This window comes from Scardinius erythrophthalmus (genome assembly GCF_964197995.2).
Source record: "Scardinius erythrophthalmus genome assembly, chromosome: 5".
Lineage (NCBI taxonomy): Eukaryota > Metazoa > Chordata > Actinopteri > Cypriniformes > Leuciscidae > Scardinius > Scardinius erythrophthalmus.
Genome location: NC_138225.1, coordinates 46294864 through 46309145, shown reverse-complemented (window position 1 = coordinate 46309145; position 14282 = coordinate 46294864). Strand labels below are relative to the sequence as shown.

The window sequence follows — 14282 nt, the reverse complement described above, 5'->3', positions numbered from 1 at the left end:
ACCGATAAGCGGAATCGTTAAGCAGGCATGCTAACGGTTCCAAGGAATCGATTCACTGGGCACCGGTTCTGAAGAAGAACCGGTTCTCGGTTCCCATCCCTAATTATATTATATATTAAAGCCTAATAAAGGGGCCTCAAAAAGGGGATTTTTTTTTAGGGTGCCTTGGCATTTAAAAAGTTTGAAAAACCCCTGATAGAGAATCTTGCAAATTAATAAGCAATAAATAAACTTTTAAATTTGATTGATTAATGATGTTTGTAGCCAATAATTGACCGTACAAAAACACATTGTTTGTCCCAAAACATCTGTGTAAATGCTTCATTTTTTCATATTTATTATGTAAGGGTTAATGCGGGACGAGGTGTCCATTATCAGGTTTTAATGGACGACGGCGGGCGCGTCGGACGGTTGCCTCCGCCGAAGTCCATTAAAACCTGATAATAGACACCTCGAAGGGCATTAACCCGCTTATACCATGGTTACTTACGAAATAAATAAATATTTAATCAATTAATAATACTTTAATGTGTTTTAGAGTAAAAATTGTGAGGGTTTTTATTTATTAAGTCGAGCGCACTATTTAATATCTCCCGTATACAGGCGTTGCCAAGCAACGTGGCCACAGCGACCCGACCGCAGCAGTTGATCAGTGAGTTTGAGTCAGCGCAATCATTTAGAACTGTCATCAGGCAAATTGACGGGACGCCTTTCCTAGGTGTCCATTATCACTTTTTATATATACTTATAATAAAGACTGTTCTGGAAAAAAAACTTCTGCATGAGATTTTTTTTAAAATGGTTTTTAAATTAACAAAGCATAAAGCTTGCGATTATTGGATGGGAGGCGTGCTACAACTAATCATCAACTGAAGACAGCATAGACAAATGATCAATTCTTGGGATTTAGGAAACGATATGTGTTCATCATAATGATGATCGATTAAATTATACTCATAAAAATAATAACAATTTATTATTAATTGTAGAAGTCTGACAATTCATCATCAGCACCACATTTCCTGATCATGGCAGCTCTGTTTGTGTTGTTGGGATTGTTTTTTCCCCTGTGTGTATAATGTAGGTTCACGTTTGTACTGTACTGCACTGTGTTTGGATATTCTGGGGAATTGAGAGAACAGGATTCCCTCAAGTTTCAATGAATGTATGTTCCTCTCACCCTCTCTCCTGCCCCCACCAGCCCATCCTAATCATAATAAAACGTGAAGAGACAGTCTAGCGTGAAGAAATGTGCGTCCCCGAGCACACTCGTTCTGTCGCTCTCATCGGGTTTATTGGGGCAGAAGGAGAGGTTGCGCTGGAGATGAGACCCCATCCTTCAAGCACTTGAAGAGAGAGTGAAAGGGGGCAATAGGACAGAAGGTGTGGCCGCTGTTACTATCAGGCTTGAGGCATGTTCTGCTGTGATCATACATATTTTAAGACTTGCCAGCCAATAGGATTCAAGATAAGTGTTACACACAAAATGGATGGAAACAACGAAGACAATAAACAAATGGACAAATCTATACATCGTGTTTGGTTAAAGTCCAGTCTCGCACTAATAAGCTTAACAGCTCAGTGAGGCAAAGACGCTCAAATCATTTCAAATACTACCAAAACCCCACAAATGGCTCTTTAATCCAGGTTGCTGTTGGCCATCACATGCAGGAAAATGAGGTGCTAAATGTTCTCTGAGCAGCTTAGCATAATCATTATTCCCTCTGTTACAATGGCATCATATTACAGATCTGCTGCTATTGTAGAGTCATTAACACTGCTGCTTGTAAATCAGCATGCTAATGTTGTCTTTGAGAGACGTGGCCTGGGAACCATCTCTTGTTTGACTGAAATGACATCAGTAATAGTTTGATTGATTGATGTTTTGATAAAATCCATGTAGTTCTGTAGTTTTAGTCAATCTGAAATGGTGTTACAGGTATAGTTAACACAAAAATGAACTTTGTCATAATTTATTGACACTTGTGTCTTGACCAAGCTGCTCTTTTCCATACACTGAAAGTTGACTGCCTTCCAAAAACAGAAAAAAGCACCATTAAAATAGTTGGGCTGTATATTCCAGAACTTAAAGTTGGCACGAGATGGAAACTGACCCTATTTCCTAAATGCATATTTATGATTTTATTGCGAACAGTTCATCCTTTCATGTGTTCAGTTCAGAATTCCATTTGTTCAAACAATGGCACTATCCACACCAAGTTCATGGGTTCGAATGCATGAACTGATAGTAATGTTTCCTCTTTTATTTTTCCGGTGAAATGACAGACTTCTCCCTGGCAACGTATGCCGGATTTCTCCAATTCTTATCACAAACCTTTCTTACAATTGTCTTCAAACTCTCATTTAGATCTGCCTCCATCCAATCAACAACTGGTGAATTGTATGTTAACATACATAAGAAATAATTTGTAGTTACTTCCGTTACATCGTGTCTTTAAGTGATTTGATAACTTTGTGTGAGGAAAAGACCAAATTTAAGTTGTTATTCACTGATAATTGTCATTGAATTATTATGTCAGTGACAATTGGTGTCTATTATGACATTTGTATCTGTGATTTCAGCTTCTGCACACAGACTGTGCACAGACCTGCGACATTCATTGCTCTGTAGAAATCTCTTCAGTGGACTCAGCCCTGCTGTTGAGTCTGTTGTTTGTCGATACCAACAAACATCATTTTTAATAGTATTTTGGCATGTGGTCTAAAGGCCCTTGCACACTGAGTCCGAAATGATCGCATGCGTTTTGTCGCATTCGTGATTTGGTGGCTCTGAATTGTCAAAACACCATTCAAAATGCTTGAAAACCTGATTTGAAATTTTTTTGACGGATGAAAGATTCGGAGGCAGTGTGCAAAGTGTGATTGACATAACTTGAGGTCGTATTTATTTTTTAGCGTGCAAAAATTTCGGACGCGAATTTTGGCCTTATGCTGGAGTGCAAGTAAAAAAAATAATACTGAAAGAGATTACCAAGTCAACCATTTTTCATCAATCAAGTCTTATTTTTCTTATAACTGTTTAAATTCTGAACCAGCAATGCCCAAACACATATGAATCACTTTTCGGATTGGTTCTTTTTATAATGAAACGGTGAACCAGGTTAACAAAACAGTTGGTTTGATTCACTCAGACAGCTCAGTAACCAAAGTACCATGACATTAATTCTCTTTTCCTCTCTCTAATCTCTTGTGAACTGGATTATGAGGCTTTTCCTGTTTCCACAAAAGCTCACAAGATAATTACAGTTTTTCCCCTCTTTTTTTCGAAAAAAGAGGCCAGAGTGAATCAGATTTTCGAACTCTTTTCTCTCGAGTCCATTTTTTATTTTTATTTTTCAATTTCACTTAGCATTAAGGGGAAAAAAACTATCCTTGATTTCCTTGAGGATTGATGTTCTCAGTTTATCTCCGCTTTGATTGTTTGTTGTGGCCTGGATCAGCAGCGCTTGAGTATTTTTAAGCTGCGATTTTGTTTTTTGACCACTGAAAGCTTAAAGACAGTTTTCCAGAGAAGGAGAGAGCTGTGCCTTGGAAAAGAGAGAGAAGTAGGAAGCGTGAGGGAGCAAAGCCCTGAGAATTTTTATTTTGGCCCAGTCCTGCCCCCTGCCTTCACTCTTAGCCACCCCAAACGCCCCCTTCCCCCTCCCTCCCTCATTCACACATTCAGGAAACAGGGGACCCTGCCAGAAGCCCTTTCTGTTTCCGGGAATCAGGCCCACAGGGCTGCTGTGTAGTGGGCCGGCTCTGACGTGAAGGCTATTGTTCCCGTGCGGAGCTCCATTGTGGAGGGGAAGGAACAGCAGCAAAAACAAAAAACACCCGCGGAAGGAGCTGAGAGGGAGGGAGGACAAGATGTCTGAGCTATTTCTGTAAAGAGGCTCCTTCCCAAAGTGAGGTCCGCTCGCTGATGAGATACGGCGGCTCTTGCGTGTTCGGCTGCAGAGTTTATCTCTATGATCTATCTCAGTACTCTGCCATGTTAAAGGATGACGCACAAATTCAAAAATACATGTGACTCATGAGAATGGAGGATCTGATGTCTGTGGAAACATGCAAACTTGTGTTAGATGAAAGCCTTACTGTACACAACCAATGTCTTTTCCGCTCTGTGGTCAAGGGCAGAAATCCCTGCTGGAAAAACCAGGTCACAACAGCTTAACATGTTCAGACTGCTTGAAGTGTAGTACAAAACTACATACTTTTGAAATCAACTAGTCAATGAATTGTTCTTGAATGGGACTTTCTATTTGTTTGGATACTTTAGGGGGCATTTACTTAAGACCATTTACTTAACAACAGACACATTTTTACCTTTACAAGGTCGGGAACCGAAGGGAATACTTGCAAGCTGAATCTTATCCTTGTACTACAGTACATGAATCCATTTGCAAGACACACCAAACAGATTATGGGCTGCTGCACAACCGGCAGGGGAAAGTTTAGGGTGATGGAAAGTCAAATTCATTATGCAACACCACCAATAGCAGTGCACACAGTATATAGGCAGTTACAACATAATGGTGACATAAAGGAGAGAAAATTGAGACAGAACTGCAAAAATAATGATGTAATGATCCCAAGCAAACAACACAGAAAAATAATAATGCATGGCCTCTGTGGGCTTGTTTGGATACGTCTGGAAACGGTCATTAGTGGTGTTTGCTGAGGCAGTATGTCAACCTGTGGAGATTCCACTATACTGTTTATCTGTGCTACTAGATTATAACTCACTAGAATATCAGTAAATAGTAATTGGTAATGTAGTAGGCCTATATAAAATATCTCTGGGTTGAATTTCCTGCAGGAATAGCTATTTGTTATATACACTTTCCATAATTTAACTGTCACGTACCATGATGTAGATAGAATCACCTCTTACTTTTACTTGATCATTTATAATATATTAATAAAATGACCTAGATATACATATATTGTGGCATCGTGAGAGGGTGTGTCAAAGAAGGGAGGTATGTGCCGTCTAGGTGATTGCATAATATAATTTAGCTTATTCTTTAACTAATTCTTTACTAAATTAATTATTTAAAATCAACTTTTATATTAACGTGTATAAATATTGTAGAGATTTGGGTGGTGGGCTCTTTCAACATGGGCTAGTTTGAAATTAGTAATTTTATGTTTAATGTTATTCTAAAATAATGTTAATGTTTATACCACACATGTACACTACCTTTTAAAAGTTTGGGGTCAGTAAGATTTTTCTTTTTCTTGTGTTCAGCAATGATGCATTCAATTGATCAAAAGTGACGAATACATTTACATTGTTACAAAAGATTTCTATTTCAAATTTTTTATTTTCTATTCATCTAAAAAAATCCTGATTTATTTTTTTACAGCACAACTGTTTTCAACATTGATGATGATAAGAAATGTTTAGCTAATTTAGCATATTAGAATGATTTCTGAAGGATCATGTCACTGAAGACTGGAGTAATGATACTGAAAATTCAGCTTTACCATCACAGGAATAAATTGGATTTAAAAATATATTAAAATGGAAAACCGTTATTTTAAACTCTAATCATAACAATCCTACTGTTTTTACTGTATTTTTGATTAAATAAATGCAGCCTTGGAGACTTTTCTTTCATTAAAAAAAGTGTAACCGGTCTTACTGACATAAAATAAATCTCACCGACCTTTGGAATGGTAGTTGTACCACTTTTGAAAAACAAATTGCCATTGTTAAACTTCTATTAGCATTTTTTTTAAAATATACGTTCTTTGTCTTCCAGGTTTCCCAAAAAAGCGAGCAGGTGAGTGCCGTTCCTCCTTCCTGTTGCTCTTTCCTAGTGAAACGCCCTCATAGTCCCAGAGAGAAGACAGACAGCTAATGCCGGTTTTCTGCAGACAGCGATATGGGCAGGTTGAGGGTAGACACAACACTGATGCTGCCGCTGATATGAACACAGTGACACAGTATGGAAATAAAACGCTCAGATTTACAGCATTAACTCAGGCGGTAACGCTTTCAGGCGGTCTCATTTGTTAATGTTAGTTAATGCAACATGAACTAACAATGAACAATACATTTGTATTCATCTCTGCTAATGTTAGTTAATACAAATCCAGCTGTTCATTTTAGCTTGCTTATTTGCTTGTGAGCAGGATCCAAAGCGTACACTCATCAAATGCAAATAAAAAAATTGCAAAACTCACTAACTTCTAGGAATTACAACATATATAAAATCAAGAATCATAAGAATCATAATCTGTGGCCGGTTGCATAAACTGCTTAGACTAGTCTTAAAAATTAGTATTCTAAATTTTTTCTTTAAGGCTGGTCCTAACTTTTTAAAGTCAGTTACATAAAAAGGTAGATCGGTCCAATTTGAATTAGAAAAGTACGACGGATTACCTCTTATGCCTGGTTCAGATTACACGATTTTTTTGTCTGTTACGATAGTCACTGTGTCAGATTACACGATTTTGACTCCTAAAAATCTTGTCATGTCGCGGACAAGAAACATGTCAGACTACACGTTGTTTTCCGACCAGTCATCGCGAGCCGTCTCACACACTCATTCACTCGCACATACACACGCTCACTCACATAGCCTACACGCAATCTCACTCACACACTCACTCTCGCGCACACACACAGTCACACACACATGCTCTCTCTCTCACTCACACACTCACTCTCGCGCACACATACAGTCACACACACATGCTCTCTCACTCACACACTCACAGTCACACACTCGCGAACACACACTCTCTCTCACTCACTCACTCGCGCGCCGTCGTCGTGGAGGACCGTTAAAAAATTAAACATGCTAGTCTTTTTGTCGTGATGTCGTGAAGCATCGCAGACGTGACGTAGGTTGTCGCCCACTATGACACACTATACAAGATGAAACGATCGAATCTTGCGTCCCGATGCCCGTTTGCGAATCCCCACGACACCCTACGTCAAACGGATCGTGCCAAAATCGGGCTAAAATCGTGTAATCTGAACCAGGCATTAGTTAACTGCTAGTTGGCCAAACTAATTCTTAAAGGGATAGTTCACGCAAAAATGAAAATTGTGTCATTACTTACTCACCCTCATGTTATTCCAAACCTGCATGAGTTTCTTCTGTTGAACACAAAAGAAGATATTTTAAAGAATGTTGGTAACCAGACATTTGACAGCATCCATTGACTTCCATTTCGAGTAGGAAAGAAAAAATACTGTGGAAGTCAATGGCTTACGTCAACTGTCTGGTTATCGACATTTTTCAAAATATCTTCTTTTGTGTTCAATGGAAGAAAGAAACTTAAACAGGTTTGGAACAACTTGAGGGTGAGTAAATGATGACAGACTTTTCATTTTTGGGTGAACTATCCATTTTCAGAAAGTCATAACATAGGCCTACACTCCTAAAAAAGGTTCCAAAAGAGAGTTTTTGAAGCATAGAATAACCTTTTTTTTTTTTTTGGTTCCCCAACCAATCTTTCAGTCAACAGTTCGTAAAAGAACCATTTTAATGTAAAGAGCATTTGAATTATCTGAAGAACCTTCTTCCACTATAAAGAACCTTTTGTGCAATGGAAAGGTTCTGATAATTATAAAGTTTTTTTTCATGGAACCACCAATGCTAATAAAGATCCTTTATTTTTTATTATTTTTTTAAATCTCTATAGTGGCTAAGTTTATGCAACTGGCCCCTGATCGTCTTCAACCAATTTTTTTTTTTTTTTTTGAGGAAAATTTATCATAATTTGTATCTCAGAATTTTTTTCCCCTTCTGAAGTTTGGGGATGGTACAATTTTTAAAATGTTTTTAAAAGAAGTCTCTTATGCTCACCAGGGCTGCATTTTTTTTTTTTCATCAATACAGTAAAACAGTAATATTATGAATTACAATTTAAAATAACTTTTCAATTCTTACATATTTTTAAATGTTTTTTTTAAGCATTCTTTGATGTGTAGAAAGTTCAAAAGAGCAGCATTTATTTGAAATGCAAGTCTTCTGTAACATTAAAAACTTTAGATGAATGTGTTCTTGTTCAAGAATAAAAGTATTAATTTCTTTAAAAAAAAACTCCTACTGTTACTGACTCCTAACGTTTTAATTAATATGGAGCCCCTCAAGGGACTTTGTGGGGGAGGAAAAATATATTTTTAAATGCTTTTGCGTTTTCTCGCAAAACGTTTGCAATCCCACGAGAAACTTTGCGTTCACTCGCAAAGTCAAGTCAAGTCAAGTCATCTTCATTTATATAGCGCTTTTAACAAGGTAGATTGTTTCAAAGCAGCTTTAGAGATAAACGTATAATTTATGGTAACAGAGATTGTTTTGGCTTTATAGCGGTTCTTTAGTAAAGTTATTTTCCAGCTAAATGTACTTTTGATTGATTCGCTTCCGTGGCAACAATCATTTGTTATAAAATTAGGAGCCGCTAAGACGACACCATTCTCTCTACATAGACTTCAAACGTGAACCTGTGAGAAACGCTGATGGCGTTCACATGCGCATTAAGAATTGGTTCTTATGTGCGTTTGAATATATGTGCGCAGGTTTGGAATTCCCTACAAACCAAGCCTAAACAAAGTACTGGTGTTTCCTTATAATTTTTGATACAGAATTTTATTTTATTTTATCAATTCGGGGAAGATACGCGAATTGAGTTTCCCGACAACGCCTTATCTGTAGAGTGGTAAAGGGATCCTCCATAGGGAGAGACTAGTTGAAAGAAAAACTAGCAAAGAACTTTTAAAAGAAAGTTTCTGGGGGGAACGCAAACATTTTGTGAGTGAATGCAACGTTTCTCGTGGAGCGCAAAACATGTGCGAGAGAACGCTAACAAATTTACATAATTTTTTGAAGATTTACCTTCCTGCAAAGTTCAGCTCAAGCCCTGATCAAACACAACTAAACCAACTAATTAAGATCTTCAGGAGCACGTGATAATTACAGACAGGTGTGTTGGACCAGGGTTGGATCTGAACTCTGCTGGTAGGTAAATGTCTAGGAACAGGATTTGGCACCCCTGCTTTAGGGGCTTTGTAAATTAAACTAACATTAAAAACAAAAACAAGAGGAAAAAAATCACAATGTGTCTTTCATTTTTTGTGACCGGTGGGAAGATGGAGACTTATATGGAATACGATTAGCTTTGCTGTTTGTTACAAGTGTGCAAAACAGCTAAATAATTGCAGTCATAGAGACAAAAAAATATTTTTAATTAAAATAAATGCGAAGTACAAATTTATTTTCTCAATTTACCTGAACAATATGCTAAAACCCTCTCTGGGAAGTGCCATCTATAAATGTATCCCCTTTGAAGTACCATATTAAAGCTAAACTCAGAATTCACTTAATGGATGACTACGCAACCCATCAACATGATAGCTCTTTTGTAATTGGTGAATTCACAGTGAACAGTAGTTTGCATTGTGTTGGTCAGAAATGTTTTGTCTGCTCTCTCTGGGCCTGTTTTTGGACATGGGGCATGAGTGTGACCTTTTGTAAGTGGATCCAAATTTCCTGTCTAGTTTCTGTGTGCTGCTGGATAAGAATAGCATGATGTGGCGGTGATGGTGACCCTTTTTCCCGTTTTTGTGTGTGTGTGCGCACAGGACAGGAAGTATTCTCAGCAAGGACCATCCCCCAGACAAAAAGCCCAAAAGCGACAAGGCGTCAGTCCCCCCCTCGCATGAGTTTGACCCCACAGGTAAGAACCCGCCTGTTTGTGTCCTCTTGAAAGACATCTAAATAATGCATAACTGTCTCGCTCTCTCGTTTTCTTCATTTCAAGAATATTTTGTGGTGCAAAACTAGAGGTTTCAGTGTTTAAGTTATTTAGTTTGAAAGCTAACAGTAACTGACAAAGTTAATCAGGTTATTTGTAATGAAATGCATATATCTGGGTTGTGACAGCTTGGATATTGTGCAGATATAGTGCACATTGCTCTAAAGAGCATTGAACTTGCATGCCTGTAAATTTATTGTTTGAGAGATTGAATGCAGACCCAACTTGTGCTGCTGGACTGCCTCAGTCTGTATAAAGATAATTACAGCAGGAACATGTCAAGCTGTGACATCAGAGGGACCACAGGGACCTCAATCATCATTTAAATGCTGGAGTAGCACCTTGTTTAAAGGTTTAACACTGACTTTGACTTTTGGCCACCGCTGAGTAATGTGACTCAGTGCAACACTTAAAGGGATAGTTTACCCATAAACAATAAAACCTGTCATTAAACATTATATTATTGGTTTTATCTGCAACATGCACTACCGTTCAAAAGTTTGGGGTCTGTAAGATTTTCTTACATAAATGCTAAAAATGTATCAGTTAAAAAACATTAAACAGCAACTGTTTTTAACATTGATTGTAATAAGAAATGTTTATTGAGCACCAAATCAGCCTATTCAGGGCTCTAGACCTAATAAACTAGACTAAATACCCGTATTTTGCTAACTTTTTTACTGTTGATGCGACTGAATTTTGTTAGCGGTCACACTGATGCCACTACCAGTTTGCCTAACTGGTAAGCGCTGCTATTCTGTTGCTCATAACATTCGATGACAAATGCACCAAAAGCGGAACGAACAGCACTACTCGTTTGAACTGCGCCACGCGGACCATTGATCAGATCGGCCCAAAAGACAGCGAGAAGATCCGGTGAGAACGTTCGAATTCAGCGCAGAGTTTTTAGATACAAAGCACAAATGTCTTGTTTGATAAAACAGCGCTGACTTTCTCAACAAAACTGCTGCTAAAACATACATTTTTTGCCACAGCGATTCCAGTTAGAAGGCTTTTCGATCCACAAATCTCCAACATTTACCATGGATTTATTGTACACTCACTATAATCATGGTGTTGTGGCAGAAAGGTGGGATATTCATGTAGAATGCAGACAAGTATTTAATGTATTAAAGGAGTAGTAGAACATAATTACAGTATTTTATAGTTTTATATAGTTTTTGTGCATTTGTATTTGCAAATTGCATTTTCGCTACCGTTTTTCATATAAAATACCACAGACCAATTGCCAATTTGAAGTCGAGTCGTAACTCAAACAGTCAGAATATTTAAATTTTACTTTATAAAAATTTAAGAAATATAAGAAAATGTTAACAGTTATGTGTTTTTTAAATAAAAATACATTTATTTCCACATCTCAACTCATGCTACTGTCAACTCAAGCTACTGTCAAATGTGGATTTCCAAGAGACAAAATTATTAAATAGGATTAATATTACAGTGCTATGGGCAGGTTGAGGGTAGACGCACAACACTGATGCTGCCGCTGATATGAACACAGTGACACAATGTATGTGCAGTGCTATGAAATCAGGTGCTGGTGCCACTATATGTAGAACTTTGTGTCACTGGTGCCACTGCTCTGATTTTCTACAAAAGATTTCTGAAGGATCATGTGACACTGAAAACTGGAGTAAGAAGTTTTTCTATTCCACTGCACTACTTTTCCATTGTTTTTCGATGTAAAAGTTCTAGACAGACCTGTTTAACTGTTGCGCTCACGTCTCGCAACTTCTGCAGGTCTTGACTCAAAATGTCCTGATGGAAATATGGATTGTGTTTAATACAAAATGTATAAATCAATACAATTTATACACTACCCTTCAGAAGTTTGGGGCTTCAGGAATATATATTATAAGGAATAAGGAATATATATTGTTAACAATGTTGAAAACAGTTGTGACCGACTTTTTTTCCCTCAGGAATATTTGATGAATGAATTTCAAAGGAACAGCATTTATCTGTTTTTTTTTTTTTACCACACGAACGCGCTCTGTGTGAATGGCCCCTATTGGCTGCTGAAAATTCAGCGTTTTCCATCACAGGAGTAAATAACATTTGAACATTTATTAAAATAGAAAACAGCTATTTAAAAAAAAAAAAAAGTTTTACAATATTACTGTTTTTAAAGGTGCCGTAGAATGGATTATTTTATTATTTTATAATGTTTCCTGGGGTGCCCTTATAATGTTAGTATGTTTATTAGATCATAAAAGGCATATAAAGGCAAATAAAAGGCATATTTCCTAGCCTGATTTCATACCCTGATCTGAACACTCTGTTTGAAGGGGCGTGTCTGCTGTGAGACTTCAGTGTAAACGCCCACTGCTGTGATTGGCTGACATGCTTGCATATGAAATATCTGGCATTACATGTATCTGGAAAACATTTACTATTACAGTGATTATACGTTTTTACTATTACAGCTATCGGGATTAACGAATCATGATAAGTTTTTTAAGTATTTAGATCTATTCCAGCATTGAGCAGATGACAGCCTGTCGATCGCGTGAATGAAGATCTTATCACTGCAACGCGATTTACTGATGCATAAACAGTGTTGAACGACTTTGAGAGAAAGATTATCTGTCTGGACTTGAACAATTACACATCAGAAATTCACATAACCCACTGGTTCTCCAGAGGCTCGGATATAGGAGCTAAAAAAATATTTTTGTGTTCATTTGTAGTTACATCCAAACACTGAACAACTGCCATGCTTCGTTCGCTCGTCTGCAAGCCACGATGTCTCTCGAGGAAAAAACAATATCGCGCTGGATCTAGATAACACAGTGTAAATTATCGTTAATAAAATCACTACTTACCGCTTGCGGGAATATAGCGTTAGTTGAAATTGCCCCCTTCGTCCGTTTGAGACGCCGAGAGAAGCCTGGCTGCTTGATATTGTTCCAGGTTAGAAAAACAGTCCGCGGTGAAATGGGCAGAGCAACTAACAACTTCAAATTAAACTGTAGCGGTATCCGATTATAGATAGATTATAGATAGATTATAGATAGATCTGCCATTTTCTCTATGATCCTCAATTGTTTCTTCACCTGCAGAACTTCCGATGATTCGGCTGTGCAGTTTCGCCTGGCACTGAGCATGGGCTGGCTTATGCAAATTTTTAGAGGCGTACATATTAATGATCCCAACTGTTGCGTCACAGTTGGTGTTATGTGGAGATTCGCCTGTTTTGCAGGGGTGTTTTTCAAAAACGAGATTTAAATAAGAAAGAGAAAACTATGGTGTTTGAGACTCACTGTATGTCATGTCCATGTACTGAACTCTTGTTATTTAACTATGCCAAGATAAATTCAATTTCACATTCTAGGGCACCTTTAATGTATCAAATGAATACAGCCGTAATGAGGGACTTTCAAAAACATTAAAAATCCTTACCGACCCCAAACTTTTCAACTCTGGTGTATAAATGAAAATATAACAATGAAAAAATGACACTGGAAACATAATGTAAAAGTAACGTTAAATATTTGCTAAAATTTTCTAATGTTTTAAATGCATATGGATCTCGGCCCAGTTGTGTCAGTGTTGGCCAACGTGACATTTTTAACAAATACCCTTCTTGAAAACTGACATTTTTACCATCATTATATAATTGACACTTTTCTCAAATTATGTGTGTGCAAACAAAGTTTTTGCAGTTTTGGGGTTGCAGCAAAGTTTTATTTTGACTGAGGTGGTCACAAACGGCCAAATGTTTACACAGCACTTTTCCATACATTGAAAATGAATGAGAACTGAGTATGTCAAGCCTAAAAATAAAGTCTACAAGACTTGCCTGCTCTCATACGATAGCTTTATGTAGGAACTAAAATTTAATTTCACAAAGAATCTTCTCCTTCACCACAGATCCACAAACCTTTCAAATCTATTGCAAATATGTGAATATGTGAAATTTAAATGTGTTAGTGCAAATGAGACTCATTTTTGACTGAAGTATTTTAAACATTCTCATTTTATCAACAGTTGGTTGTCATTTCACTACTTCTTTTCACTCAGTTTACCCTCATGGAGTTAAATGTTACTTTTACTCAGCATACAGTGTTATCAAATACTGGTTCCAGACACATGAACCAAAAGTGAGCAATAAAAAAAAAAAGCCTTATTGGACAAATGCAAAATGCGCATGTTCACACTCGATTGGAAGAGATCAGTGGGAATGTATAATTTCTTTATTAACATCACGTACCATTGAAAATTTGCTCTTGTATACTTTTCTCTGCTCCTCACACATCTGTGTTTCAAACCTGGATTTGAAGTCCTGACTCATTTATAATCTTTCTTGGGATTAACTAGACATGACTGAAGTGATCAAATCAAGCACATCAGAGCCCATGTTGCCATGCAGCATGGAAGTTTAACTCTTTCATTCCCAGAGCTTTGGACTTGATATCGTTTTAGCAGCCTGGTCATGCCATTATGTAGGAGGCCCATCTCATCACAAGTTCCGGATGTTG

At 37.4% G+C, this 14282-nt stretch overlaps 1 protein-coding gene across 3 annotated transcripts in view; it reads left to right on the top strand.

Annotated features, from left to right (window-relative positions):
- Positions 1-14282, top strand: part of arhgef12b (Rho guanine nucleotide exchange factor (GEF) 12b) — an 83210-nt gene that overhangs the window by 30273 nt on the left and 38655 nt on the right. For 2 of the 3 annotated variants that reach the window (XM_081365605.1, XM_081365603.1), the window contains exons 2-3: positions 5775-5795; positions 9608-9702. In XM_081365605.1, the coding sequence (XP_081221731.1) occupies positions 5775-5795; positions 9608-9702 (116 nt within the window). The remainder of the gene's footprint in view (positions 1-5774; positions 5796-9607; positions 9703-14282) is intronic. The other variant, XM_081365604.1, reaches the window with a different exon arrangement.